General features: G+C 44.9%; 2 protein-coding genes across 5 annotated transcripts in view; both read right to left on the bottom strand.

The window, feature by feature from the left end:
• The window catches only part of LOC118390390 (F-BAR domain only protein 1-like), a 58,487-nt gene extending 37,403 nt beyond the window's left edge, over positions 1-21,084 (bottom strand). For 2 of the 3 annotated variants that reach the window (XM_035780892.1, XM_035780911.1), the window contains exons 1-2: positions 20,927-21,084; positions 5,178-5,230 (exon numbers count right to left, since the gene is read on the bottom strand). In XM_035780892.1, coding sequence (XP_035636785.1) covers positions 5,178-5,204 — 27 coding nt within the window. In that variant the 5' untranslated portion in view covers positions 5,205-5,230; positions 20,927-21,084. The remainder of the gene's footprint in view (positions 1-5,177; positions 5,231-20,926) is intronic. The other variant, XM_035780902.2, reaches the window with a different exon arrangement.
• Positions 21,085-22,036: 952 nt separating this feature from the next.
• znf692 (zinc finger protein 692) lies at positions 22,037-26,218 on the bottom strand. Of its 2 annotated transcripts, none has more exons than XM_035780874.2 (11): positions 25,927-26,216; positions 25,414-25,604; positions 25,277-25,308; positions 24,522-25,160; positions 24,353-24,431; positions 24,163-24,264; positions 23,556-23,615; positions 23,366-23,444; positions 23,160-23,274; positions 22,829-22,928; positions 22,037-22,674 (listed from the first exon to the last, which is right to left on the bottom strand). In XM_035780874.2, exons 2-11 carry the CDS (start codon positions 25,602-25,604, stop codon positions 22,509-22,511), a joined length of 1,563 nt encoding a protein of 520 aa, XP_035636767.1. In that variant the 5' UTR covers positions 25,927-26,216; the 3' UTR covers positions 22,037-22,508. The 2 variants fall into 2 exon arrangements, 1 of the variants encoding a protein (XP_035636767.1); XR_004826945.2 differs by having other exon boundaries at positions 22,527-22,674; positions 22,829-22,923; positions 25,927-26,218.
• Positions 26,219-26,559: the final 341 nt, after the last annotated feature.

Below are 26,559 nucleotides of genomic sequence, written 5' to 3'. Positions count from 1 at the left end.
GTCTGCAAGCAGACCGGTGGGGGGGTTGAGGACAGCCAGTTTATGCCACAAGGAAGATGCCACCAGGTTGTTGATTATCAGCACTTGGGACAGGAGCCACCTCCACCTGGCCAGTCTTGACACCACTGCCTGTGTCAGCCCCTCCCAGTTCTTGCTGACCCACCTCTCCGAGCCCAGGTACACCCCCAACACTTTAAGCCCTTCACAACCCCACTGCAAACCCCCTGGAAGCAGAGGAGGAGCCCTATCCCCCCATGCCCCACATAACAGAGCTTTGCTCTTTCCCCAGTTTACCTTAGCTGATGAAGCTCCCTCGTACACCTTCAGACTAGTCTCTAGTTCCTGCATATCTTGCCCATCCCTGACCATCGCAGAAACTTAATCTGCATATGCTGAGACTGCTATTCCTGTCACCACATCCATGCCTGTCCAGCACACTCCCCGCAGTCTCCTGCGTAGCAGTCCTAAAAAAGGCTCAATGGCTAGTGTGTACAGCTGCCCAGATAGAGGGCATCCTTGTCGAATGCCCCGTCTCACCCAGACTGGCCTACTGAGCCCCCCTCCCACCTTAACCATACATGACGCCCCAGCATACAACAGCTTCACACAGGTCACAAAACTCTTTCCAAACCCAAACACAGACATCACATTAAACAGATACTCATGATCCACTCTATCAAAAGCCTTCTCTTGATCTAAAGAGACCAGTCCAAAGTTCACATTAGAACCTCTCGACAAGTCCAACATCAAGAACAAGTTGTCCGTGATTGAGCGTCCCGGTACACAATATGTCTGGTCCTTGTGTATTATAAAGTCCAGATGGGACTTCAGTCTGTTAGAGAGGACCTTGGCAAAAATCTTGTAGTCCGCACAGAGTAATGCCACAGGCCTCCAGTTCTTAAGTTCACACAAGTCCCCTTTTTTGGGCAGGAGAGTCAGAGCCGCCCGACGGCAGCTCATCGGCAACTCTCCTACCCCGACGCATTCTCGCAACACGCAAAAGAAATCCTGTCCAATTGTTCCCCAGAATGTTTTGTAAAATTCCACTGGAAGTCCATCGACCCCGGGTGCACGACCGGGGGACATCTGGGTTACTGCCTCTGCCAGTTCATGTGACAACAGAGGAATGTCCATTTCATCCCTCTGTGCCCGAGAGAGCTTAGGAGTCCTGCGAACAAGACCTGAGCACACATAGGATCACACATTTCTGCCCTATACAATTCAGTATAAAACTCCACAGTCCGCTCCCGCATCTCCCCACCACAGAGGTCACCCGCCCATCAGACAGCCATAGACAATGCATACCCTTGGCTTCGCTGCTCTGTCTTTCCAAACCGAAGAAGAAGGAGCTGGGAGCATCCATCTCCTTGAGCATGGAGAACCTAGCTCTTACAAGTGCTCCCTTTGCTTTAACCTGAAAAAACTGCCCAGGTCCCTACGTACCCGGCTAAGTTAGCCTGGAGGCCTACATTGCCTTGCCCCACCATCTCTACCGCCATCTCACTAATACACCGCTCTAGTTCCCCCAATACTCTCCTAGCCTCTGAGGATGAGAGAGCTGTGTACTGTTGACAGAAAAGCCGAATTTGCACTTTCCCCACATCCCACCATTGACTCAGAGACTCATACTCCTCTCTTCGCTGCCCCCATCTTTCCCAAAAAGTCTGGGAACCTGAGCAAACAGTGGCATCTTGTAAGAGCTTTACATTGAACTTCCAATAAGATGCCTGCCGGGGCCCTGGTGAAATAGACAGCCGAGCCATGGTTATGTGGTGATCCGAAAACCCCACTGGGAGAATGGTAGCACCCAGCAGCCTATTGCTCTGATTCCTGGACATGTAAAACGATCAAGTCGAGCTGCACTCACCCTAGCCCCAAAAACCTTCACCCACGTATACTGTCTTGTGTTTGGATGTTTAGTTCTCCAAACATCCACTAGGTCAAACTGATTAAAGATGTCCCTTAACACTCCCACTGACACTGAATGAGGCTCTTCCCCATTTCTATCTTTTGTAAAATCCATTGTACAGTTCCAGTCACCTCCGATCACCAGCGTCTCCTCAGGCGCTACTTGTGAGAGTTCCTGTCTAAGACTCCCAAATAGAACCCCTCTTTCTCTCCCTGTGTTAGGCGCATACACATTTATAAAGACAAAACACATGTTGTTAATTTCTGCTTTAACAACAAGCAACCTACCCCTACACACCTCCTTTGAGGAGCACATTTTTACAGCCAGACCCGGTGCAAAAAGGACTGCCACCCCTGCACTAAGATTTGTCCCATGGCTCAACACACTTGCCCCTTTCCACCAGAGCCCCCAATCAACTTCATTCACCACATCACTATGCGTCTCCTGCAGAAACATAACCTGTACTTTTTTTTTGTTTTACATATTCACCCAACACACTCCTCTTTCCCGCATCTCTGGCGCCATTTATATTGAGCGAGCCTACCCGAAGAGTCTCCATAAGAAGTGGGAGAAAAGCCAGCAGAGAAATAGACCAATAGCAAAGCTCAAAAAGCCCCAGTGTCAGTAAGAAATTAAACATTTAAACAGTGTCTGAAGGTAAACCTTTACGCACTGTTGTGACCCACTTCCTCAACCTAAACCGTTTCCTGGGTGAGAGGACACCATGCCCCTCATTTCTCATAGCATGTTGTACTGATCTTACAAACTTTCTAGGATCAGGAAAAAAGCCTCAAGATGAACTTTTTCCCCTTAGTCTCATTCAGGAACCTTGTCAGTTCTCTCAACGTACTTAGACCCCTCTGGTTGACTGGCTGTCAGCTCCGGGCCAATTGAAGAGGAGTCTGAAAAAAATAAGTCCTCATCCTCTTCCTCAGACTCACTTTCCTCCTCTTCTCTGTCTCCCACCCAGACCACCTGCCCTTTCTCTCTGGTTAGGGCCTCACCCACAGCAACAGGCAACATTTCCATGGTGCCTTTGTCCACACCCTTTTTCTTTTTCCTCTTGACACCCTCCTCCTCCCCCCCTAATCTCTTACACTTCCCCACTATACTCTCCTCATCCACTAGAATAACCTGACTAGACGCAGTATCATCTGCACCACCCTCCATAGCATGACTAGGGCCAGCCTCAGCTACACCACCCTCCATAGCATGACTAGGGCCAGCCTCAGCTATACCACCCTCCATAGCATGACTAGGCCCAGCATCATCTACAGCACCCTCCAGAAGCATGACTAGGGCCAGCCTCAGCTACACCACCCTCCATAGCATGACTCGGCCCAGCCTCAGCTACCCCACCATCTCTAGCCTGACTAGACCCAGCCTCTGCTTCTCCACCATCTCTAGCCTGACTAGACCCAGCCTCCACTACCCTACCATCTGTAGCCTGACTAGACCCAGCCTCTGCTTCTCCACCATCTCTAGCCTGACTAGACCCAGCCTCATCTACACCACCATCTCTAGACTGACTAGGTCCAGCCTCTGCATCTCCTTACCCCCTGCATTTTGACCTCGATTTCCCCCACTTGCGCTTGTACCCTCACCTTGTCTATGGCCTTTATGTGGGCACGCAAAGCTCTTGTGCCCCAAATCCCCACATTCAAAACACCGTAGACTATCTGTGCTGGCAAAACCTGCATAGAGCCCCTCCCCATGCCTCACTTTAAAATGCACATTTAGCTGTTGCTCATTATTGTTCAGAAACATAAACACTTGCCTCCTGAACGAAACAACGTGCTTAACGGCATCTGCCTGAAAACCTGCTGACAGTACACGGAAACCGCTAGCAAACTTACCAAAACGACTCAGCTCTTTCCTAATTTGATCATCCGTAATAAACGGAGGCAAATTTGCCACTACAACTCTTGTTGAAGGGGTAGAGAGAGGTGAAATTGACACCAACACATCCCTTACAAATATTCCGCGAGCAATTAGCCTACCGACCAAATTAGCCCTTTTCATGAACACAACCACAGCTTTGTTCATTCTAGAAGCAGAATGTATAAACTCAGCTCCTACCTGTTCACCGACCGTGAGCAGAACCTCCTCCACCTTAACTCCGTTCTCAGGAACACACCTGAATCCATGCTGTATCGACAGCGTCACCTCCGCGCTAGGCTGAGAAGCCATTGCGCACACTACACCTTCCAACCCCCAGGAAAGTTACTCTGTCCTCTTCCACCCTAACTTTGAAAAAAAAAACTTTGGATACCGCTAAAAACAAATATTGCATTAACTCTCCACCATAGAAAATAACATGTAAAGAAAAGAATCAAGAAAGTTAGTTAGGATAGAGCTTTCCACACCAAACACTCAAACTCCAAAAACACCCAGCATGCACCGAGAGAGAGAGAGAGATAGAGAAAGAGAAAGAGAGAGAGAAAGAGAGAAAGAGAGAAAGAGAGAAAGAGAGAGAGAGAGAGAGAGAGAGAGAGAGAGAGAGAGAGAGAGAGAGAGAGAGAGAGAGAGAGAGAGAGAGAGAGAGAGAGAGAGAAAGAGAAAGAGAAAGAGAAAGAGAAAGAGAAAGAGAAAGAGAAAGAGAAAGAGAAAGAGAGAGAGAAAGAGAGAGAGAGAGAGAGAGAGAGAGAGAGAGAGAGAGAGAGAGAGAGAGAGAGATATCACTCAGGAGACTGGTAGAGTGCAACATGTGCATCATGGTGGTGGTTCAGTATCATTCACAGATTAATTACTGAGAAAGTAAGGTGTCATGACTCATATGTGATTCAGGGGAATAGACTGGAATTGTTCTGCCAGCCTACATGTATTTGTCCCCTTTAAGTATATATATATATGTGTTCACTTGTTGTCTCTCTTGTTGTGTTGTTTTTTATTTTTAATCCCAGGCCCCCGTCCCCGCAGGAGGCCTTTTGCCTTTTGGTTGGTCATCATTGGGGATAAGAATTTGTTGCCTAGTTAAATAAAGTAAAAAAATATATAATGCTGTACAAAAGTTGTTCTGTATTATATTTAACTGTAAAAGGCAGGCCTATTGCTTCGGATACAAACAGTTTGTAAGTGTTTGGGTTTTTATTAGCTTCTGCAATCTGTATAGAAATGAGCGGTAAAAGGGTCTAACGTTTGCCTGCATAATGGCCAAATAAAACAATGTCTGATCGTTACATAACCCTATCCTTGACTGCTAGTTTTCACCTCTCCATGTTGAGCTGCCAATGATCCTCATAGAATATAATACATCAAATAGACTCACCCAGAAGTTGTTCTTGAAGAACGCCATCTTCACTCAGAGAGTTTTATAGGGATCTGTAATTACGTGAGAGGGGAGGAAACCGTTAGAGACAGGACAGAAACGAGGCGACAGCCCTCAGATCTCCTCTGTATCAGTGACCAGAGTCAGCCGGTGGCACTGAACCAACATTCACTCCAATAATGAGACAACTCTACATATTAATTGTTGTTTTCCCTGTGCTGAATTGCAATTGATCTCTAGCTGTGAGCTGAATCGTCCCTTGTACAGACACTAACAATAAATTGGGCTACGTGAAAAGCCTCCTCTCAGGCCCAAAAACAGACACAGAGACACTGTAGTGTATAAAGAATAAAGTTGAAACTTCTGTTCCGGTCTTATTAACAACAAGCTGATGTAGGCAAGGCAACAATAGACACATTTAGTTTAATGAAGACCAGTGTCCTGAGGGGACAGCCAGGGGTTAACAGTTCACTTCAAAGAGACGGAGAGGCTGACACAGGGAGGAGAGGGAAGAGAGAGAGAGAGCGAGGGAAGAGAGAGAGAGAGCGAGGGAAGAGAGAGAGAGAGCGAGGGAAGAGAGAGAGAGAGCGAGGGAAGAGAGAGAGAGCGCGAGGGAAGAGAGAGAGCGCGAGGCAAGAGGAATAGAGCGAGGCAAGAGGGATAGAGCGAGGCAAGAGGGATAGAGCGAGGCAAGAGGGAGAGAGCGAGGCAAGAGGGATAGAGCGAGGCAAGAGAGAGAGAGCGAGGCAAGAGAGAGAGAGCGAGGCAAGAGAGAGAGAGCGAGGCAAGAGGGATAGAGCGAGGCAAGAGGGATAGAGCGAGGCAAGAGGGATAGAGCGAGGCAAGAGGGATAGAGCGAGGCAAGAGGGATAGAGCGAGGCAAGAGGGATAGAGCGAGGCAAGAGGGATAGAGCGAGGCAAGAGGGATAGAGCGAGGCAAGAGGGATAAAGCGAGGCAAGGGGAGAGAGCGAGGGAAGAGGGAGAGAGCGAGAGAAGAGGGAGAGAGCGGGGGAAGACGGAGAGAGCGGGGGAAGACGGAGAGAGCGGGGGAAGACGGAGAGAGCGGGGGAAGACGGAGAGAGCGGGGGAAGACGGAGAGAGCGGGGGAAGACGGAGAGAGCGGGGAAGACGGAGAGAGCGGGGAAGACGGAGAGAGCGGGGGAAGACGGAGAGAGCGGGGGAAGACCGAGAGAAGACCGAGAGAGAAAGAGAGCTCTGACAGAGCCACCAAGGAGAGTGTGCCCTATCAAGATGAATAAAGATCTCCACAGTGTGATCACTCAGTCTGTCTGTGTGTGCAGTTTAGAGCTGAGAGGCTACGCTATGGGTCTCTAGCCAATAGCCATATCTCTAATACCATCCCCCAGAGTCACCTCCCAGAAGGTATACTGAAGGTAAGTTCACACACAAAGAGCCTCCACAACACAATGAATCAACAGGAACCATGGGCTCTTCTCTGACTGTGAAGTGAGAATTGCAGCTATGGATTTCTTAGGGAAGGGATTATGGGCTTCTATGGGAAGGGACTATGGGAGGCAGGAGGAAACATAGCAACAGCTGCACATACACCCTCTGACCCCCTATAGCGTTTCTCCACCCACCCACACTGCTGTGGGGGATTTCATTCCTGCTCAAGTAGCTCCTAGCTCTCTGCTCATCATGAATAATAGTAGCCAGAAGAGATTCCAAGCACATAGCAAAGGTGAATGAGTGTGAGCGCGTACAAGTGAGTGTGTGTGCGTGAGTGTGAGGACCCTGCAGTCTCAGTGTTTCCCCAGGGCAGGCCTGGTTGTGGGTTCCTATTATTCTGCTGAGAGGAGAGAGGGCTTTATCTTTGCTGGCACAGAGGAGCGACCTGGTGTTCGGCAGGGGAACACACACGAAAAGTTCTCTCTCTCTCTCTCTCACACACACACACACACACACACACACACACACACACACACACACACACACACCCCGTTAATGAACTCAGCGCTTGAAGTCGTTTGGCAGCATGGCTCAGGGCTGAAAGTGAGACGCTGCAGCCAGCTACCAAGTACCCACTCTGTTCTACACAACACAGACCCAGGGTGATAGAGAAGAGGAGACGTGGCAGTGATGGAATCAGTAAGAGAGGGATCACACAGGGCTGCTGGCTTCACACAGGGCTGCTGAGGAGAGACTGATGAGTGGCTAGAATAGATGACATTCAGCTACCTTGATCAGGACTCAACCTGACCTTTACAGAAATCACACCTCTACTCGGAGGTAAACAAAGACTACAACAGTGTTGTGCATTGGGATTCCTCTGGTTAATTAATATCCCAAATAACTGAGGCTGAAGCGGATCATGGTGGGCTGCTGTGGAAGTTGCTGTGGTGGAACCATCTGGTACACGCTGAGTCACTGAGAGTCACAGAGGGTCAGAGCGAGAGAGAGAAGCATTCTCCACAGCCGAGAGCCTCAACAGATGTGGGTGGACTGATAAGGGATATGATTAAAAAAAGCACATAACAAAAAAAATATAGAGATATTTTCGGGTAAAGTAATGGAAAGCACCCAGGAATACCTTGTGGGGTAAAGGATACACTTGACTGGACACAATAATAGGCTAGCCAGCTTAGCATATGTCCAGTAGGCCAAACATTTGTTCCTTTCGGTGTCTTTACAGCTCAGGATTAGTGAGTTTATACAGTAATGCGTCATGTTACCTCCTCCCTGGACTGGGCTGGGCTTCTGCCGGTTCCTCTGCTGATTGTGAGAGAATGGCAGACAGGCTAGTGGTGGTTTAGTCTAGGACCATAGCCAGGGCTGCGCTAGGCTATCACCAGCACACAGCAGTGGAGAAGAAGCCATATCAGCACAGAGCCCAGGCTCTAGTCTAGATGACCTGCCATGACAAACTAGGGCTTAAAAAAATTTATACATTTCCAGTCCCCCCCACCAACTGTCCCTTCCTCTTGTTTTGCCAGTAAATAACTGGCATCTCTCCACCCATATTCAGCCTCCCTCTCTTTTCACTGTGATGGAGGTCATTGGAGTGGGGCTACTGGCAGATTCTTCTCTCTGGATTGACAGTTCAGCAGAGGCTCCTGCATGCTCCTTATATCCCCACACCACCCTCTTTCAGCTCGTCTCTGTTAGGGCATGAGGCTGGGAGGGAATTGACTTACTCCCACAGCCATCTTCATTGACAAATGGCAACCCCAGAGATCTACCTCCTCCATCTTGGAGAAGAGAGAAAATGGGTAAAAGTAATGACACGTGGAAAAATCGATTGAAGATGGTCTGCTAGGGTCTTAACGTTCCCATGTGTCACTGGCAGCAGAGGAAGTCAAGAAGAACCGAAAGAAAGGGTGGGTAGGTGGAGGATGAAACAAGAGAAAAGTAAGAGAACAGAGGGGCCTAAGGCTTTGACAGAGAACAAACTGCGACGAGGTGAACGAGAAATGGAAGAGAACTGAAGAGAGAGCAACCACCAATCAACACACTATCCTACACTAAATAACCGAGATACCGCAGTAGAGCTCTAAAATGCATGTGATGATAGCAGTGACCTTTAGATACAGTGCCTTGCGAAAGTATTCGCCCCCCTTGAACTTTGCGACCTTTTGCCACATTTCAGGCTTCAAACATAAAGATATAAAACTGTATTTTTTTGTGAAGAATCAACAACAAGTGGGACACAATCATGAAGTGGAACGACTTTTATTGGATATTTAAAACTTTTTTAACAAATCAAAAACGGAAAAATTGGGCGTGCAAAATTATTCAGCCCCCTTAAGTTAATACTTTGTAGCGCCACCTTTTGCTGCGATTACAGCTGTAAGTCGCTTGGGGTATGTCTATCAGTTTTGCACATCGAGATACCTACATTTTTTCCCATTCCTCCTTGCAAAACAGCTCGAGCTCAGTGAGGTTGGATGGAGAGCATTTGTGAACAGCAGTTTTCAGTTCTTTCCACAGATTCTTGATTGGATTCAGGTCTGGACTTTGACTTGGCCATTCTAACACCTGGATATGTTTATTTTTGAACCATTCCATTGTAGATTTTGATTTATGTTTTGGATCATTGTCTTGTTGGAAGACAAATCTCCGTCCCAGTCTCAGGTCTTTTGCAGACTCCATCAGGTTTTCTTCCAGAATGGTCCTGTATTTGGCTCCATCCATCTTCCCATCAATTTTAACCATCTTCCCTGTCCCTGCTGAAGAAAAGCAGGCCCAAACCATGATGCTGCCACTACCATGACAGTGGGGATGGTGTGTTCAGGGTGATGAGCTGTGTTGCTTTAACGCCAAACATAACGTTTTGCATTGTTGCCAAAAAGTTCAATTTTGGTTTCATCTGACCAGAGCACCTTCTCCACATGTTTGGTGTGTCTCCCAGGTGGCTTGTTTTTATGGATATCTTTAAGAAATGGCTTTCTTCTTGCCACTCTTCCATAAAGGCCAGATTTGTGCAATATACGACTGATTGTTGTCCTATGGACAGAGTCTCCCACCTCAGCTGTAGATCTCTGCAGTTCATCCAGAGTGATCATGGGCCTCTTGGCTGCATCTCTGATCAGTCTTTTCCTTGTATGAGCTGAAAGTTTAGAGGGACGGCCAGGTCTTGGTAGATTTGCAGTGGTCTGAAACTCCTTCCATTTCAATATTATCGCTTGCACAGTGCTCCTTGGGATGTTGAAAGCTTAGGAAATCTTTTGTATCCAAATCCGGCTTGAAACTTCTTCACAACAGTATCTCGGACCTGCCTGGTGTGTTCCTTGTTCTTCATGATGCTCTCTGCGCTTTTAACGGACCTCTGAGACTATCACAGTGCAGGTGCATTTATACGGAGACTTGATTACACACAGGTGGATTGTATTTATCATCATTAGTCATTTAGGTCAACATTGGATCATTCAGAGATCCTCACTGAACTTCTGGAGAGAGTTTGCTGCACTGAAAGTAAAGGGGCTGAATAATTTTGCACGCCCAATTTTTCAGTTTTTGATTTGTTAAAAAAGTTTGAAATATCCAATAAATGTTGTTCCACTTCATCTTTATGTTTGAAGCCTGAAATGTGGCAAAAGGTCGCAAAGTTCAAGGGGGCCGAATACTTTCGCAAGGCACTGTAAATCCTCTCTCTGAGGTCTAACACATCTATAACGTGTCTCGCCAAACTTTCGTAACTGTAGGTAACTGCAGGGAGAGTAGCTCCTGTGTAGCTAGTCAGTCACACAGTCCTTCATCAAACCTGATGTGGCAGGTAGCGGAGCAGAGGTAATTCCGTCAGACCCATTTTGCAGTGCCCACTACCCACTAAAAATCTATGTACAGTGTGTGCAAATCTAGAAGAGTAGGGAGGTATAAGTCAATAAATAGGCCATGGATGCAAAATAATTACAATTTAGCATTAACACCGGAATGACAGATGTTCACATGATGATGTGCAAGTAGAGATACTGGGGTGCAAAAGAGCAGGAGGGTAAGTAACAATATGGGGATACGGTAGTTATTTTACAGATTGGCTGTGTACAGGTACAGTGATTGGTAAGCTGCTCTGACAGCTGATGCTTAAGACTATAAGACTCCAGCTTCAGTGATTTTTGCAATTCGTTCCAGTCATTGGCAGCAGGGAACTGGAAGGAAAGGCGGCCAAAGGAAGTGTTGGCTTTGGGGATAACCAGTTAAATATACCTGCTGGAGCACGTGCTACGGGTGAGTGTTGCTATGGTGACCAGGGAGCTAAGATAAGGCGGGGCTTTACCTAGCAAAGACTTATTGATGACTTGGAGCCAGTGGGTTTGGCGACGAATATGTAGTGAGGGCCAGCCAACGAGAGCATACAAAACTGATGGCACTGTGATAAACTACATCCAGTTTGCTGAGTAGAGTGTTGGAGGCTCTTTTGTAAATGACATCGCCGAAGTCAAGGATCGGTAGGATAGTCAGTTTTACGAGGGTATGTTTGGCAGCATGAGTGAAGGAGGCTTTGTTGTGAAATAGGAAGCCAATTCTAGATTTATTTTTGGATTGGAGATGCTTCATGTGAGTCTGGAAGGAGAGTTTACAGTCTAACCAGACACCTAGGTATTTGTAGGTGTCCACATATTCTAAGTCAGAACTGTCCAGAGTAGTGATGCAAGTCGGGCGAGAGGGTACGGGCAGCAATTGGTTGAAGAGCATGCATTTAGTTTTACAAGCATTTAAAAGCAGTTGAAGGCCTCGGAAGGAGTGTTGTATGGCATTGAAGCTCATTTGGAGGTTTGTTAGCACAGTGTCCAAAGAAAGGCCGGACGTATACAGAATGGTGTCATCTGCGTAGAGGTGGATCAGAGAATCACAAGCAGCAAGTGCGACATCATTGATATATACAGAGAAAAGAGTCAGCCCAAGAATTGAACCCTGTGACACCCCCATAGAGACTGCCAGAGGTCCAGACAACAGGCCCTCCGATTTGACACATTGAACTCCATCTGAGAGGCAGTTGTTGAGCCAGGCAAGGCAGTCATTTTAGAAGCCAAGGCTATTGAGTATGCCGATAAGAATGTGGTGTTTGACAGAGTCAAAAGCCTTGACCAGGTCAATGAAGACGGCTGCACAGTATTGTCTGTTATCGATTGCGGTTATGATATCGTTTTGGACCTTGAGCATGGCTGAGGTGCACGCATGACCAGCTCAGAAACCAGATTCCATAGTGCGATTCAAAATGGTCGTTGATCTGCTTGTTAACTTGGCTTTCGAAGATTTTAGAAAAGGCAGGGCAGGATGGATATAGGTTTGTAACAGTTTTGGTCTAGAGTGCCTCCCCTTTGAAGAGGGGGATGACCGCGGCAGTTTTCCCATCTTTGGGGATCTCAGACGATACGAAAGAGAGTCTAGTAATAGGGGTTGCAACAATTTTGGGGAATCATTTTAGAAAGAGAGGGTCCAGATTGTCTAGCCCAGCTGATTTGTAGGGATCCATATTTTTCAGCTCTTTCAGAACATCAGCTGTCTGGATTTTGGTGAAGGAGAAGTGGAGGGGGGGGGGACTTGGGCAAGTTACTGCAGGGGGTGCTGAGATGTTGGCCGGGGTGGGGGTAGCCAGATGGAAAGCATGGCCAGCCGTAGAAAAATGCTTATTGAAATTATCAATTATCGTTGTTTTATCGGTGGTGACAATGTTTCCTACCATCAGTACAGTAGGCAGCTGGGAGGAGGTGCTCTTATTCTCCATGGACTTTACAGTGTCCCAAAACTGTTTGGAATTAGTGCTACAGGATGCAAATTTCTGTTTGACAAAGCTAGCGTTAGCTGAGTGTATTGGTTCCTGACTTCCCTGAAAAGTTGCATATCGCGGGGGCTATTCGATGCTAATGCAGAACGCCACAGGATGTTTTTGTGCTGGTCAAGGGTAGGCAAGTCTGGGGTGAACCAAGGGCTATATCTGTTAGTTATACATTTTTTGAATGGGGCATGCTTATTTAAGATGGAGAGGAAAGCACTTTTAAAGACCAACCAGGCATCCTCTACTGACGGGATGAGGTCAATATCCTTCCAGGATACCCGGGCCAGGTCGATTAAAAAGGCCTGATCGTTTAAGTGTTTTAGGGAGCGTTTGACCACGGACCCATTACGCACGCAGGCAAGGATCACTGAGATCCTGGTTGATGACAGCAGAGGTGTATTTAGAGGGCATGTTGGTCAGAATGATATCTAAGAGGGTGCCCATGGTTACGGATTTAGGGTTGAACCTGGTAGGTTCCTTGATAATTTGTGTGAGACTGAGGGCATCTAGCTTAGATTGTAGGACGGCCGTGGTGCTAAGCTTGTCCCAGTTTAGGTCACCTAACATTACGAACTCTGAAGATCGATGGGGGGCAATCAATTCACATATGGTGTGCAGGGCACAGCTGGGGGTCTATAACAAGTGGCAACGTTGAGAGACTTGTTTCCGGAAAGGTGGATTTTTAAAAGTAGAAGCTCAAATTGTTTTGGCACTGACCTGGACAGTATGACAGAGCTCTGCAGGCTCTCTCTGCAGTAGATTGCAACTCTGCCTTCTTGGCAGTTCTATCTTGTCGGAAAATGTTATAGTTAGGAATGGAAATTTCAGGATTTTTTGTGGCCTTCCTAAGCTAGGCTTCAGACACAGCTAGGACATCTGGGTTGGTGAAGTGTACTAAAGCAGTGAATAAAACAAACGTAGGGAGGAGACTTCTAATGTTAACATGCATGAAACCAAGGCTTTTACGGTTACAGAAGTCAACAAATGAGAGCGCCTGGGGAAAGGGAGTGGAGCTAGGCGCTGCAGGGCCTGGGTTAACTTCTACATCACCAGAGGAACAGAGGAGGAGTAGGATAAGGGTACGGCTAAAGGCTATAAGAACTGGTCGTCTAGAGCATTCGGAACAGAGAGTAAAAGGAGCAGATTTCTGGGCACGGAAGAATAGATTCAAAGCATAATGTACAGACAAGGGTATGTTAAGATGTAGCCTACATGCAATCATTGATTGCCTTATTCACTAGCTTTATGTAATGTGGTGTTGCTGTATCAATTCTGACATCATCACTAGAACACCATCAAGCTGTACACACATGAACAAACCTAATGCTTGTGAAAAATGCACTCTCCCTCCTCTACCCAGGCAGCAGCAGAATCATCAGGCAGAACCAAAGTATGCTCTCCTCCATGCCCTTCCATTGGAGCTGAATGTGTTGTTGTCCCTGTAGCATATCGTAGGGTCCAGGACAGTCTAAGACACTGAGCCAGCCTGCCAGGCATCACTTCCAGCACAGACAGACCCACCACTGAGCAGAGCATGACATCATGGTGAGTACTGGCAGTCCATTCAGAATGAATGGATGTCTGTGTAGAAGGCATCAAGGGCGTAACAAAACATTTTTTTAAACACACAAATCAATACATTTGCATAGTCCAGCTGCTAATTGAGACTATGCAAAAAACTGAAAAAAAACAAATATGTAGATCCACATGTCTACACAAGAAGGCTCTCTCTCTCAGCTCCTTCACAGTGTTTTATTTTGGGTCACTATGTGCTTTTGGGCGACCCAGATAAGAAACATAATTGATAACACGAGGTGCTGAACAACATCAGAGCTCTCCTCCTTTTCTACTGCAACACAAACAGCAACATCCATATTATATGGAATTACGCTAAATAGATTTGACATCACAGTAGTCAGCCACCATGTCAACAACATGTGATGCATTTCGACACGATTTGGTAATCCTAATATTGAGCTCCCGTTAGTTATCACTGGTCCACTTAGCACAGCTTGAAGTGGACCAGTAACCCAGAATAGAGAGAGGTCTGTTCCTGGAGCCAGCAGCCATCCCCATGGTGGATACTGGTGGCCAGTGAGCTCCATCTGCTAGAGACCCTATGCTTAGCAGCATGGCCAGCGGCTGCAAAGGCCCTGCCTCCTGCCTCCCGGCTCTGCCCTGCTTGGCAAGATCAAAGGGAGGCCACGGCTAGCGGCTCCGTAGCCTACATTACAGGCAGGGGATCTCCATAATTAATTAATACAGCATACAGTATCACAATACTGTGTGGGTGAGCTGAGAAGGGAGCGAGAGGGAGCCAGCTAGATCATGAGGACAGAAAATCCTTAAAGGGATACTTCGGCAATTTTGGCAATGAGGCCCTTTATCTATTTCCCCAGAGTCATATGAACTCTGACTCTGGGGAAGTACATAAAGGGCCTCCTTGCCAAAATTCTGAAGTATCCCTTTCAGGATCAATTGAGAGGCTTCTTTTCCCCGGTGACATAAAATGTGTGATTTGAGTGCTCTGATTGCAGAGCGGAGTAGGCCCCCCGATATTGATGTGGTATTTTCCTTGCAGGCTGAGGCGGACGGCTTTGCATGAAGGCTATGATCAGAATTTGAGCTAATCAACAGCACAACACAGAGAGACACACAGTCATTTCAAATCTAAATGCAAAGTAGGACTCTTCCTCCCTCTGACCTTGCCTTTCTGCTTTCCCTCCTTGCTGCTCCCAGAACAGAGACACAACTGAAGCCTGCGGCAATGATAGCCCAGTTCAACACCATCCATCACTTAGCCTCGCCTCAGCCCCTGAAAGGCTGCGATGCGTCTCTGTTCGGTTCTGGGAGGAGAGCTAGCAGGGACCTGATGAGGGCAGCGGGTAGAGAGAGTGGCTGCTGAGGTGCCAGCCTGAACCCAGATCAACAGGCTGATGGGGGTCAAAGCAAAGCCTCCTCTGTTCAGCTCTGTGTTATCTCCAGCATTAAGGGCCTACCTGCTGCTGCCTGAGAGACCTGCTGGGGCCAGCAGCAGCAAGCAGCACTCAACTCACCTCTCCAGAGAAGCTGGATGGTTATGGCTTCAGATGCAGAGGTTCTCAGACTAAAGGGATGTTTTACTGGCTTCAATAGGTCCGGTTTCTAATCAGGTACATCAACCCACCCATATTTCCCACCATGATTATCAAGTGAATTTCTGCCTCTGGTCAAACTAAAGCTGATAGAAATCTCCAAAATGAAAAGCTAACTAAGACAGAAAAGTAGATTGAGTTTTCAGAGTGCAACTCATAAACATTTCTTTGCTGATTTTGTTTGTTTGCCCACTGACAAGGAAATTATCAGTCTATAATTTTAATGGTAGGTTTATTTGAACAGTGGCTACTTACTGTAACTACTCAAGAAGTCAACTGGCAAGAGGCCATGAAGTTAATACATATTTCTTCATATAATTGAAACCTCTCCACTTTACATCTCTTCATTCCCAGTCCCACCCATATGGAGCGATTTCAGTGCCAATAGAAGTTGTATTTGAATTATTTTGTATTAGAATTTCATATTTTAAATTTGTAATGCACAAATTGAATCATTGAATTTGTAAATTGAACTTGCATTTCATGATTTGGAATTTAATTGAATATTGAATTCACTTTAAAATTCAGTTTAAATTCAATTCAATATTCAAATTCAACATTTATATAGGCCTATTCAGTTTCAATACGGTAGATATTGCATTCAGTGTCTGTGTATCAAGTTCACAAACTATCATTTCAAGCTTGTCAAAGTTTCATATATTCAACTTCTCAGATGGATTCAGATACATGTTTCAAATTCAGATTCAAGACCAGAGACAACAAACATGCTGATACTTTGCCAGCCAGGAAAGGGATAGGGGAATAGATAGAATCAAACGCTGGTTGTGGTAAACAGAAACTTACGGAGGTTTCTGAAGCCAATGTGGCATATTGAATTTATTTTCTTACAATGAATTTGGCTCTAGCATTTGAACCGTTTTGGCTATAAGTTATTATGACGCCATTCCTGAAAGCTAAGACTCCGGAGCCTTCTGTTCCTATGATGTTTACAGGCTTCAGGAAGTTCATGTAAAGGACAACCCGCTGCTTGCTTAACAAGTAAAGCTTCCCCCTGATTCAGCTCATACCAAGACTCGAACTCAAGACCTCTGCCTCGTAAACACCCATGACCACCATCCTTAAGCATTCTAATCCACAACGCTACTGAAAAAATCCTTTGTCAATTGCGCAAGGAGCGACACTTCAGGCCGATGAGTGAGTTTCACAGATCCCCATGTGTTACATTCCCCCCCTTAACTTTTTATGGCTGCAGGGGCAGTATTGAGTAGCTTGGATGAAAGGTACCCATTGTAAATGGCCAGCTCCTCAGTCATAGTTGCTAATATTTGCATAGTATTAGTATTGGATAGGAAACACTGAAGTTTCTAAAACTGTTTGAATTATGTCTGTGAGTATAACAGAACTCATGTAGCAGGCAAAAACCTGAGAAATTCCACTTTTTTCTGGAGGTGGCAGATATATGTAAATAACATTCTAAGGATCGTTTGACATGGTTTCTACTGACTGTTACGGAACTTTTGGACATTTCGTCATGTTATAGTGGACCTGCTTTGTGACTTTGGAATTGTTTACCAGACGCGTTAACCAAAGTAGCTAATTGGACATAAATAACAGACATTTTCGAAAACAAATCAAGCATTTATTGTGGACCTGGGATTTCTAGGACTGCATTCTGATGAAGTTCATCAAAGGTAAGGAAACATTTATCATGTATTTTCTGGTTTCTGTTGACTCCAACATGGAGGCTAATTTGGCTACTGTTCTGAGCGCCATCTCAGATTATTGCATGGGTTGCTTTTTCCGTAAACTGCTTTTGAAATCTGACACAGTGGTTGCATTAACGAGAGGTATATCTATAATTCCATGTGTATAACTTGTATTATCATCTACATTTATGATGAGTATTTCTGTTGAAACGATGTGGCTATGCAAAATCACTTGATGTTTTTGGAACTAGTGAATCTAACGCGTCAATGTAAACTCAGATTTTTATATATAAATATGAACAAAACATGCATGTTTGGTGTAACATGAAGTCCTATGAGTGTCATCTGATGAAGATAAAATTAATCACTAACCTTGAATTATCTTTATTTATACTTTTTGTGAATGCTATATTTTGCTGGAAAATGGCTGTGCTTATAGTGGTTTGGTGGAGACCTAACATAATCGTTTGTAGTGCTTTCACTGAAAAGCCTATTTGAAATCGGACACTTTGGTGGGATTAACAACGAGAATAGCTTTAATATAAGACACATGTATGTTTTAATTTGGCGCCCTCTATTTTCACTGGTAGTTGTCATATTGATCCCGATATCGGGATTGCAGCCATAACAGGTTTTAACTTACTCCACAGTGACCTCAGTGGTTGAACCAGCTCAACTGTAGATCTGAGTCCAGTGGCACCATTGTAAAGGACGTCATGCCTGAAATAAGAGACGCTCTGTTCCATTTTTAGTCCATTTTTAACCCAACTAGTCTAACAAGTTTGTTTTGTGTGCAAAACTATCATTATCTGGCAAATAATGGGAGCCTCAAGGAAACAATGGGCCAGTGTGGAGGCCTGGTGGAAAATAATTGATTGGTGGAGGCCTGGTGGAAAAGAACGGGTCGTTGTTGAGGCCTGGAGGAAAAGAACGGGTCGGTGTGTAGGCCTGGAGGAAAAGAACGGGTCGTTGTGGAGGCCTGGAGGAAAAGAACGGGTCGTTGTTGAGGCCTGGAGGAAAAGAACGGGTCGTTGTGGAGGCCTGGAGGAAAATAACGTGTCGTTGTGGAGGCCTGGAGGAAAATAGCGGGTCGTTGTGGAGGCGTGGAGGAAAAGAACGGGTCGTTGTGGAGGCCTGGAGGAAAAGAACGGGTCGTTGTGGAGGCCTGGAGGAAAAGAATGGGTCGTTGTGGAGGCAAAGAACGGGTCGTTGTGGAGGCCTGGAGGAAAAGAACGGATCGTTGTGGAGGCCTGGAGGAAAAGAACGGGTCGTTGTGGAGGCCTGGAGGAAAAGAACGGGTCGTTGTGTAGGCCTGGTGGAAAAGAACGGGTCGTTGTTGAGGCCTGGAGGAAAAGAACGGGTCGGTGTGTAGGCCTGGAGGAAAAGAACGGGTCGTTGTTGAGGCCTGGAGGAAAAGAACGGGTCGTTGTGGAGGCCTGGAGGAAAATAACGGGTCGTTGTGGAGGCCTGGAGGAAAATAACGGGTCGTTGTGGAGGCGTGGAGGAAAAGAACGGGTCGTTGTGGAGACCTGGAGGAAAAGAACGGGTCGTTGTGGAGGCCTGGAGGAAAAGAACGGGTCGTTGTGGAGGCAAAGAACGGGTCGTTGTGGAGGCCTGGAGGAAAAGAACGGGTCGTTGTGGAGGCCTGGAGGAAAAGAACGGGTCGTTGTGGAGGCCTGGAGGTAAATAATGGGTCGGTGTGTAGGCCTGGAGGAAAAGAATGGGTCGGTGTGTTAGAAATGCCAAGGCTATGGGCCTCCTGAGTGGCGCAGAGGTCTAAGGCACTACATCGCAGTGCAAGAGGCGTCACTAAAGATCCGGGTTAGATCCCCTGAGGTGGCACACAATTGACCCAGTGTCGTCCGGATTAGGGGAGAGTTTGGCCGGCTGGGATGTCCTTGTCTCATCGCGCTCTAGCGACTCCTTGTGGCAGCCAGGTGCATGCACGGTGACTTCGGTACACCAGCTGTACAGTGTTTCCTCCGACACATTGGTATGGCTGGCTTCCAGGTTAAGCGAGCAGTGTGTCAAGAAGCAGTGCGGCTTGGTCATGTTTCGGAGGACGCACTTTTCTGGACCTTCGCCTCTCCAGAGTCTGTACGGGAGTTGCAGCGATGGGACAAGACTGTAACTACCAATTGGATATCACAAAAAGGGGTAAATAAATTAATAAATACATGCCAGGGCTGATTTTTGGTCCCACTCTGACAGCTGGTTTGAAGTCTCTGGCATGGGTAGTCATTATAAGATTATTGGTTCTGTGACTTGGATGGGTCTCTTCATGGAGGAGGTCAAAGGGAGGTGAAGTGTAACACAGGTGGTTCTGTGACCACACTCGTGTGATGAGTAACTTGTCTGAGACATGAAAAGTTGCATTGTCTGGTGCACAGGAGACCTGGGTTACAACCCCATCAGTTAAACTAACACGTCTTCATCTCTCAGCCAAGGTTGCTCATCACATAGCCTCACGAGCGACCTGATCCCACGAGCTTACATGAATGGTTCGCTACACATAGTAATCAGTCTGGTAATTACGAGGCTAACACAGTGGGCTAAAACAGTGGGCTAACACAGTCTTGTGACATGCAGGAGACATGCAATATTCATTCAATTCCGTTTCAAATCATGAAATACAAGTTCAATTTATGAATTCAATGATTCAATTTGTGCATTACAAATTCCCAAATATTACATTCAAATCCAATATCCTAATACAAATTATAAAATTCAAATACAATTTTTGTTGCCACTGAAATCGCTCCATACACCCACACCGTTATGACTCACTACTCTGTCACACAGCAAATTGCAAATCTGGATACAGAAACACAACATTAAATGAGCATTCATTAACCTCTCCTATAGTATCTTCATATAGCCTGGTTGGTTTCAAACCAACTATTGAATAGGACCTTATGGCATTACAACTTTGAGATGGTTAGAACACAATTGGAGAACAAGTGTCAATGTGGAATTTTACTTCCATTATGATCATTATGTTCAAAATGTTACATAGGGTATTCCATACAACGTTAAATAGAAAACCTGGCCATTTCTGGGACATCTTTGACCTTATTTAAACATCATGGTCATTCGATAAGTCTAAGGTCATTGATGTCATTGCTGTTGACATTTTGGACTAGCCCAGGAGGATATGATTCTACCAAGATGAATACATGCGATTGTATACTCATTGTATAAAAAAGTGTTGTTGTTTTTTTAAACCCTGACAAACACCAGTCAGAAGTGACTTTTATCCAAGTGGCTCATGATCAAAATAAACATTTTCAAAACATTCGATTTGAAGAGTCATGAGAGTCTAATTACGTTACAGTATCTTTATAATGATACATTATGCATCCAATCAATTGTTATTGTTTTTTACTCTCAAAAGGTATTAGCTGGCAGCTTTGTAAACTGAGTACAGTTTTTCTAAAGAAATTAGCAATTAAGGTGACTACTTAACAAAAACAACAAGTAAAGCATAATCTATATTTCTGATAATGTAATAATATAACATTCACCAAAATCCAGTTAGTTAGAGATATTGGCAGCAAGCTCAACTCAAAAACGTTATTCCGTTGTCTGCTAACGTTACTGAATTCTACATTGTCTCTTGTCATGCTGCTGAAGTCGGCATTATGCACTTCCTCGTGCTAGTTACAAACCAAGCTATTTTTCAGGACGTAGCCTAAATAATGGTTCATTACCTGTATGTATTTTCTGGAAAACCTTTATAGTACATTTTCCATCCTGAGTCATTCACCTGTCCAGCACCGGCCGTACGGTGAAGCCTGCCCAAAGAGATTTGATAGTAGGCACTAGGGCAGTGGCACAAATTCTCTGGGCAGATTTCAGTGTGCGCGCAAATTCCCGCCCATCTCTATCTCTATTGGTTGACATACTTTTCAATCAAGCCTAGGGGGAAGAATGTGTTGTAGGCATAGCAACCATTTGGAGGCAGGTCTTCTAGAACGTTTATGCACCAATTGGATTACATTGTTTTATTTTAACGATAACGCCCACCTGTTAGTTTGAGGCTGTATTTGCCAATGTGAGCTTCAATCAATAAAACTGACGTATTTGAAAGCCAGATTAAAGATGGCATCCTTAATTGAAACGATAACAAAGCAGTTACCCTGCCTGTGTTTAAGTAAATCGTTTTGGTAAAGAGCTGAGGGTTGGGTCTGGAGATATGCAACCAATCTCTAATTCAAAGTGAAAGCTATGTGTGCAAGGACTAACCATCCATGATATCACAATTATAGTTTTAATCATGTTTCGAGGCTATATACACTTGCCCCCCTTCCCCAATACTTGTGTAAATATTGTAATATAAATTGTGTATTAAACTTGAGCTAAAAGGTTTCTTCTATTCTGCCATTTACTTTATGTCCGTATTCTTATTGTTTTACTATTGGTTGTAGTTGTTGCATTGAAAGAGAAGGAACCTTAAGGTAAGGATTTAGTTGTATACCAGGATGATGTATACCATGCATATTCTGTACAAGAGACTTAATACAACTTGAAACTATACAGTGTTTGTTTACATGTACTTTGTTGACAAATATTGGAGCATAATATGCTCATATTTTGGGTTCTGATGGAGTACAAGAGTTGAACTAAGTTCATGTGGCATTTATAAGTTATATTCTTCAAGAACAAATTGGTATACATCATTAATTTATACATCAAAACATTTATGTAGAAACTACAGATTTTATCTTTAAAGGGGGTTTAGTCATATATTAACAACATTTCCTCATAGATAACATGTGTAACGTGATTAGTCTGATAATTCAAGATGATAAAACAAAATGTAAAACACAAACTTTTTATTTTCCCCCTTCCTTCCCTTTGACATACTGTACTTTCCTCATAAATAAAACTACATAGTAATATATTTATACAAAAGCAACATCCAAAGGTGGTCTTCTCAATCATTACCATCCTTAACCCAAAGAGTATTGAGTCATGTAACAAAAACACATATCGGGACGAATGGGAGACTGCTTGTATTCAGTAGGAAGATTGTCCGTGGACTGCATAGGAGCCACTGACCTACTGGACATTTGGGTGAAAAAAGACCAAATGGGGCATTATTTACACACTTTCTACAGGTGTAAACACAGGGCGAAACACAGGGCAAAACACAGCACCGTGGTTTCATGTCACGCCAATGATAAAGCAGTCATCTGTTGCTGTGCCGATGGCTGTGGTGGTGTGGTCATTGTTCTGCAGGGACAGGGAAGGGGGGGGGGGGTCAGTGTTGGTGATGGTGAGGCTCAAGGTCTAGTCAGGGTGGCTTTTGCGGTGGTGAGCGGTCAGGTTGTAACTCTTCTCAAAGCGCCGGCCGCAGACCTCACAGGGGAACTGATAACTGCTCTCAGCGTCGTGCTTCTTCATGTGCCAGTTGAGGGAGGCCTTCTGGCGGCAGGTGAAGCCACATACCTCACACCTGATAGAGAGGGAGAGGGATGAACACTCAAAAGGATCACTACAGATGTACAGAAATAGTGTCATATAGCATATACAGGAACCATAGTAGAAGTCCTAATAATAGTGTTACTACTCTACACTGTGTGACAAACACTATGACAGAGAATACTCACTGTATCGGTTTCTCTCCGGTGTGGATGCGGCGGTGGATGAGAAGGTGGCTGTTGGTGCGGAAAGCCCGGGCACAGAACTCACAGATGAAGTCCCTCTGGTCTCAATACACAAAAGCCAGAGAGAGAAATTACATACAGTACCAGGTTCAGAGCATCTGTGGTTGCTCTGTACTGTATATAAAAATGTTAGGGACCTGAGTTCTTCCTGACTCTGCGACTGAAGAAACACAGGGCCCTACAAATATCTTCTCAGACAATCATTATTTCAGCATAATGAGCAGAAGCAAAGGATGATAATAAAGAATCCTAGAAGTGAAATGTTGAGCCTCACTGCTGTGCAGCTTCTCATGCTCTTTCAGGTGCTTCTTGAAGTTGAAGGACTTTCCACAGGGAGTGTGAGAGCAGGTGAACGTCCTCTGGTGGAAGTGCTGGTACTTCATATGATGCTGAATTAAGTGTGAGATGAGATAGATTGGAGTTTTGTGTATTTTACCTTAATCAGTAAGTGGTCATCTTTAGCTATACTGCTGAACTCACATTGAGGTACTGCCGAGAGGAGAAGATCTTCCCACAGCCATCAAACTCACAAGGCAAGATTGCTTTCGGTGTTGTTTTTCTGGGAACATTAAATTGGGATGACAATAAACAGATGGAAATATACAAGTGAGAAATACATAAATTAGTAATATTAGTATTCTACATAACTTTTAATTGACAATGCACAAACCTTTTCTTTTTGCTGACAATCTGAGAAACATTGTCGGCTGGCTCCGGTTGGCTACATTGTCTAAAATCCAAACCAAATGAAAGAAAATGTATTACATTTATTGCAGAGTATGTGGTTATAAGAATTCTTTGAACCATGTTCGCTTTCATGATTTTCATCTCAATAATATTTTACTTGAAAATACATTTAATGGTTTTAATCATATAATCCAATCTGGCAAATTAAGGAAGTGTGAAAAAATACCATCAAAAGCCACCTTCTCCTTGTCCCCAACTTAATGTATCTCTCTCTGGCTGCGTTTACACAGGCAGCCCTATTCTGATCTTTTTTCCTCTAATTACCCTTTTGACCAACCACAAAGATATTTTCAAATCTGATCAGAACTGATCTGATTGGTAAAAAATATAAATTTGTGAAAAAAATATCAGAATTGGGCAGCCTGTGTAAAAGTAACCTCTGACTGAACTGCTTTACTCTGTGTCCCCCTTCAGGTTCTCGTGTACTACAGTTACATCACTATGAAGTTCAACAAAGTGCTCATACATTTTTCCAACATGTTCATTCACATGTATTTCCTTCTTAGATGATTAAACTGTGCAATTACAACCTGCCGGGTGAAGGGACATCCTTCTCTCCAGTGATGTTGTCTGGGTTGTGCTCCTTATCATCGTCATGATCATTACATTCCATAGGTAGCCGCCTATGAAAACTTAGATCACCATGAGGTTGAGTTGATTATGATTTGAACAACAAATACATCCAAGGAGTTGTGCATGAAGCAAACTATTCAACTTTACCAATCCTCCAATGACTGCAAGGACTCTGCTGGCATTGTGTCACTTCCTGCCACTGACCCTTCCTGTGCATTCTCACTTCCTGGATGTGACCAAACAACATAGTGATGTTGAGTCAACACTGGCATTTCAGAACTAATCAGAAAATTCAAATTAATATTTCTTAATGAACCTCTTGATTTGCTCTCTCCAGAGTTTAGGGTTGTCAGGTCCATCGTCTCCTCTCCTGGCTGCTGTGCCTCCTCTTGGGTCACCACAGACCTTGCTCCACCACGAGTCCTAGTCCTTCTCACAGTAAGACGACCCCTCCCTGTGACACTCTCCTTCTTGGGCTCCTTTGCTCCTATCCTCCCTTTGGACATAGTTGGACCTGCAGGGGTAATATCCCCCTCCACAATCTCTCCTTCCCTCTCTCCTGCCCCCCTCTCTTCATCACAGTCACTCTGACTAGGTTGCCATGAAAGCAGATGCCCTCCCTCACAGACATAGTGCAGACACAGTTCTGCCTCTAACACATCCGGGGGTTCTCTCATTTCCTTCCCCAGAGCACATTGGGAGAGGCCCTCCTCTGGAGAACTACAGTCCTTCGCACCTGTCTGAGGTGGTAAGTGCTTTGGGCCTGTTCTCTGCTTCACTGCCTCTCCCTTTGACTGGCTTCCCTCTGTGTCAGCTGCCTGCTTCTCTCTGGCAGTGTCAGATTGGAGGGTTGGTGGGAAGGGGCACTGTTGCCCGTGGGTATGGACCAATAGGACGAGGTGATGCAGAGATTCTCTTGATGTCACAAAGGCAGTCGTATCCCCTTTCATATTGTCTAGTGGACCAAGACCAAACACAATTTTACATCATCATTCAAAAAACACAGGCTTTGTTCATACATATTCATATGAATGAAACTGTAAACGGTATGTTATGGGAACAGGTCTTTACCTGAGCATTTGACACACACTTTAGAAAAATAGCTGAAGAGAAGAGAGTGAAAAGAAATGTAACAAAATGAATAATGGCCAACATCATATTACTCCAATGTTATAGATGTGTAATAAAGATGAGCCGTGAGGCCTTACCTCTGCAGTAGGTAGTTGGCGAGCTCAGAGTGCAGAGAGAATCCCAGGTGGTTCTTCAGCTGACCCCAGCTCTGCAGGCATGACCCCAGACGCACACGAGACTTACTCCGCCGAGCGTCCAGCTCCCTGCGCCTCTGCTGTCTGATGGTGTCTGGAGTAGACTCCGACACCATGGTCAAAGGGTCATTCATCTGCTCCATCACCGTTGGCATAAACAACAAGAAAGAGGGTAGTTGTACAAAATATCTCAATGTTAACTTCACACTGGCCATTATAATCATTGAAATACCATAAAATGTATTTGAGTGTCAAAATATGACAGGTGAAATGATTTCCCCCATCCTTTGACACCTAATAAAATACAAGAGCTGTTCAGAATGAGAGGGTAAACGGAAATGTGTGAAACGCTCACGACTACATTCATGTGAACATGTATTTTTGAAGATCACTGTGTAAATGTATGTGTTGTTTTATTTTTACATTTGCTAATTCTAAAAGAGAGGTCCACCTCACCTCGTTATGTTTAGTTGACTCAGTCTTGTAAATTCTAAGGGGTCCCACCCGCCATGATTCATTCAGTTGCCCTTTTAAGATCTAAAACGCAACCCCTGGTAGTAGATTCCAATCGACTACTGTCTGTACGATTGTGGAGTGATGTTGCCGCTAAAATACTAATAATACTGGTAAACTATAAGAAATCACACTGCCTTTCATTCATCACTCTACTCAAAGCTCTATCAATAAATACAATTGAATAGGGAGAAATATAAACAGGAACAGAGGAAGTGGGAGGTGGCAAATTTTCTTCCCATGAACCACCACGGCAAATGTGTTACATTATAATCAGAAAGGAAGAGTCGAAGCGAGAAGGATAAGTGGGTCAAAATCTGTAGCAGGTGGCGATTTTTTTTGTTTTTTTCGCTCACTATGCGAGGGGGTTTTGTATGGAGGTCAATGAGAGAATGTCGAATGTAGTTACAAAACATTGAAATGATTATTTGCTACGTGTGATTTAGTTGATGATCGAATAGAAGTTTCGTAATGACTAGGTTATTACCAGTTTATTGATATAAGTAGGACACGTGATATCCCGAAAACTTTGAGAAAAAAACATTTATATCGGAGTTGTGCTTGGTCGTCAATAGT

This window comes from Oncorhynchus keta, chromosome 1 (assembly GCF_023373465.1).
Source record: "Oncorhynchus keta strain PuntledgeMale-10-30-2019 chromosome 1, Oket_V2, whole genome shotgun sequence".
Taxonomy (NCBI): Eukaryota; Metazoa; Chordata; class Actinopteri; order Salmoniformes; family Salmonidae; genus Oncorhynchus; species Oncorhynchus keta.
Note: the sequence above shows the minus strand (reverse complement) of the source record. Positions and strands in the feature narration are given on the sequence as shown.

Coding starts and splice junctions, on each gene's coding strand:
- znf692 (XM_035780874.2), bottom strand. CDS start 25,604: ATGAATGACCCTTTGACCATGGTGTCGGAGTCTACTCCAGACACCATC. Junction 25,309..25,413: donor GCCAACTACCTACTGCAGAG/GTAAGGCCTCAC, acceptor TCTTCTCTTCAG/CTATTTTTCTAAAGTGTGTG. Junction 24,432..24,521: donor TGGAGAGAGCAAATCAAGAG/GTTCATTAAGAA, acceptor GGTCACATCCAG/GAAGTGAGAATGCACAGGAA.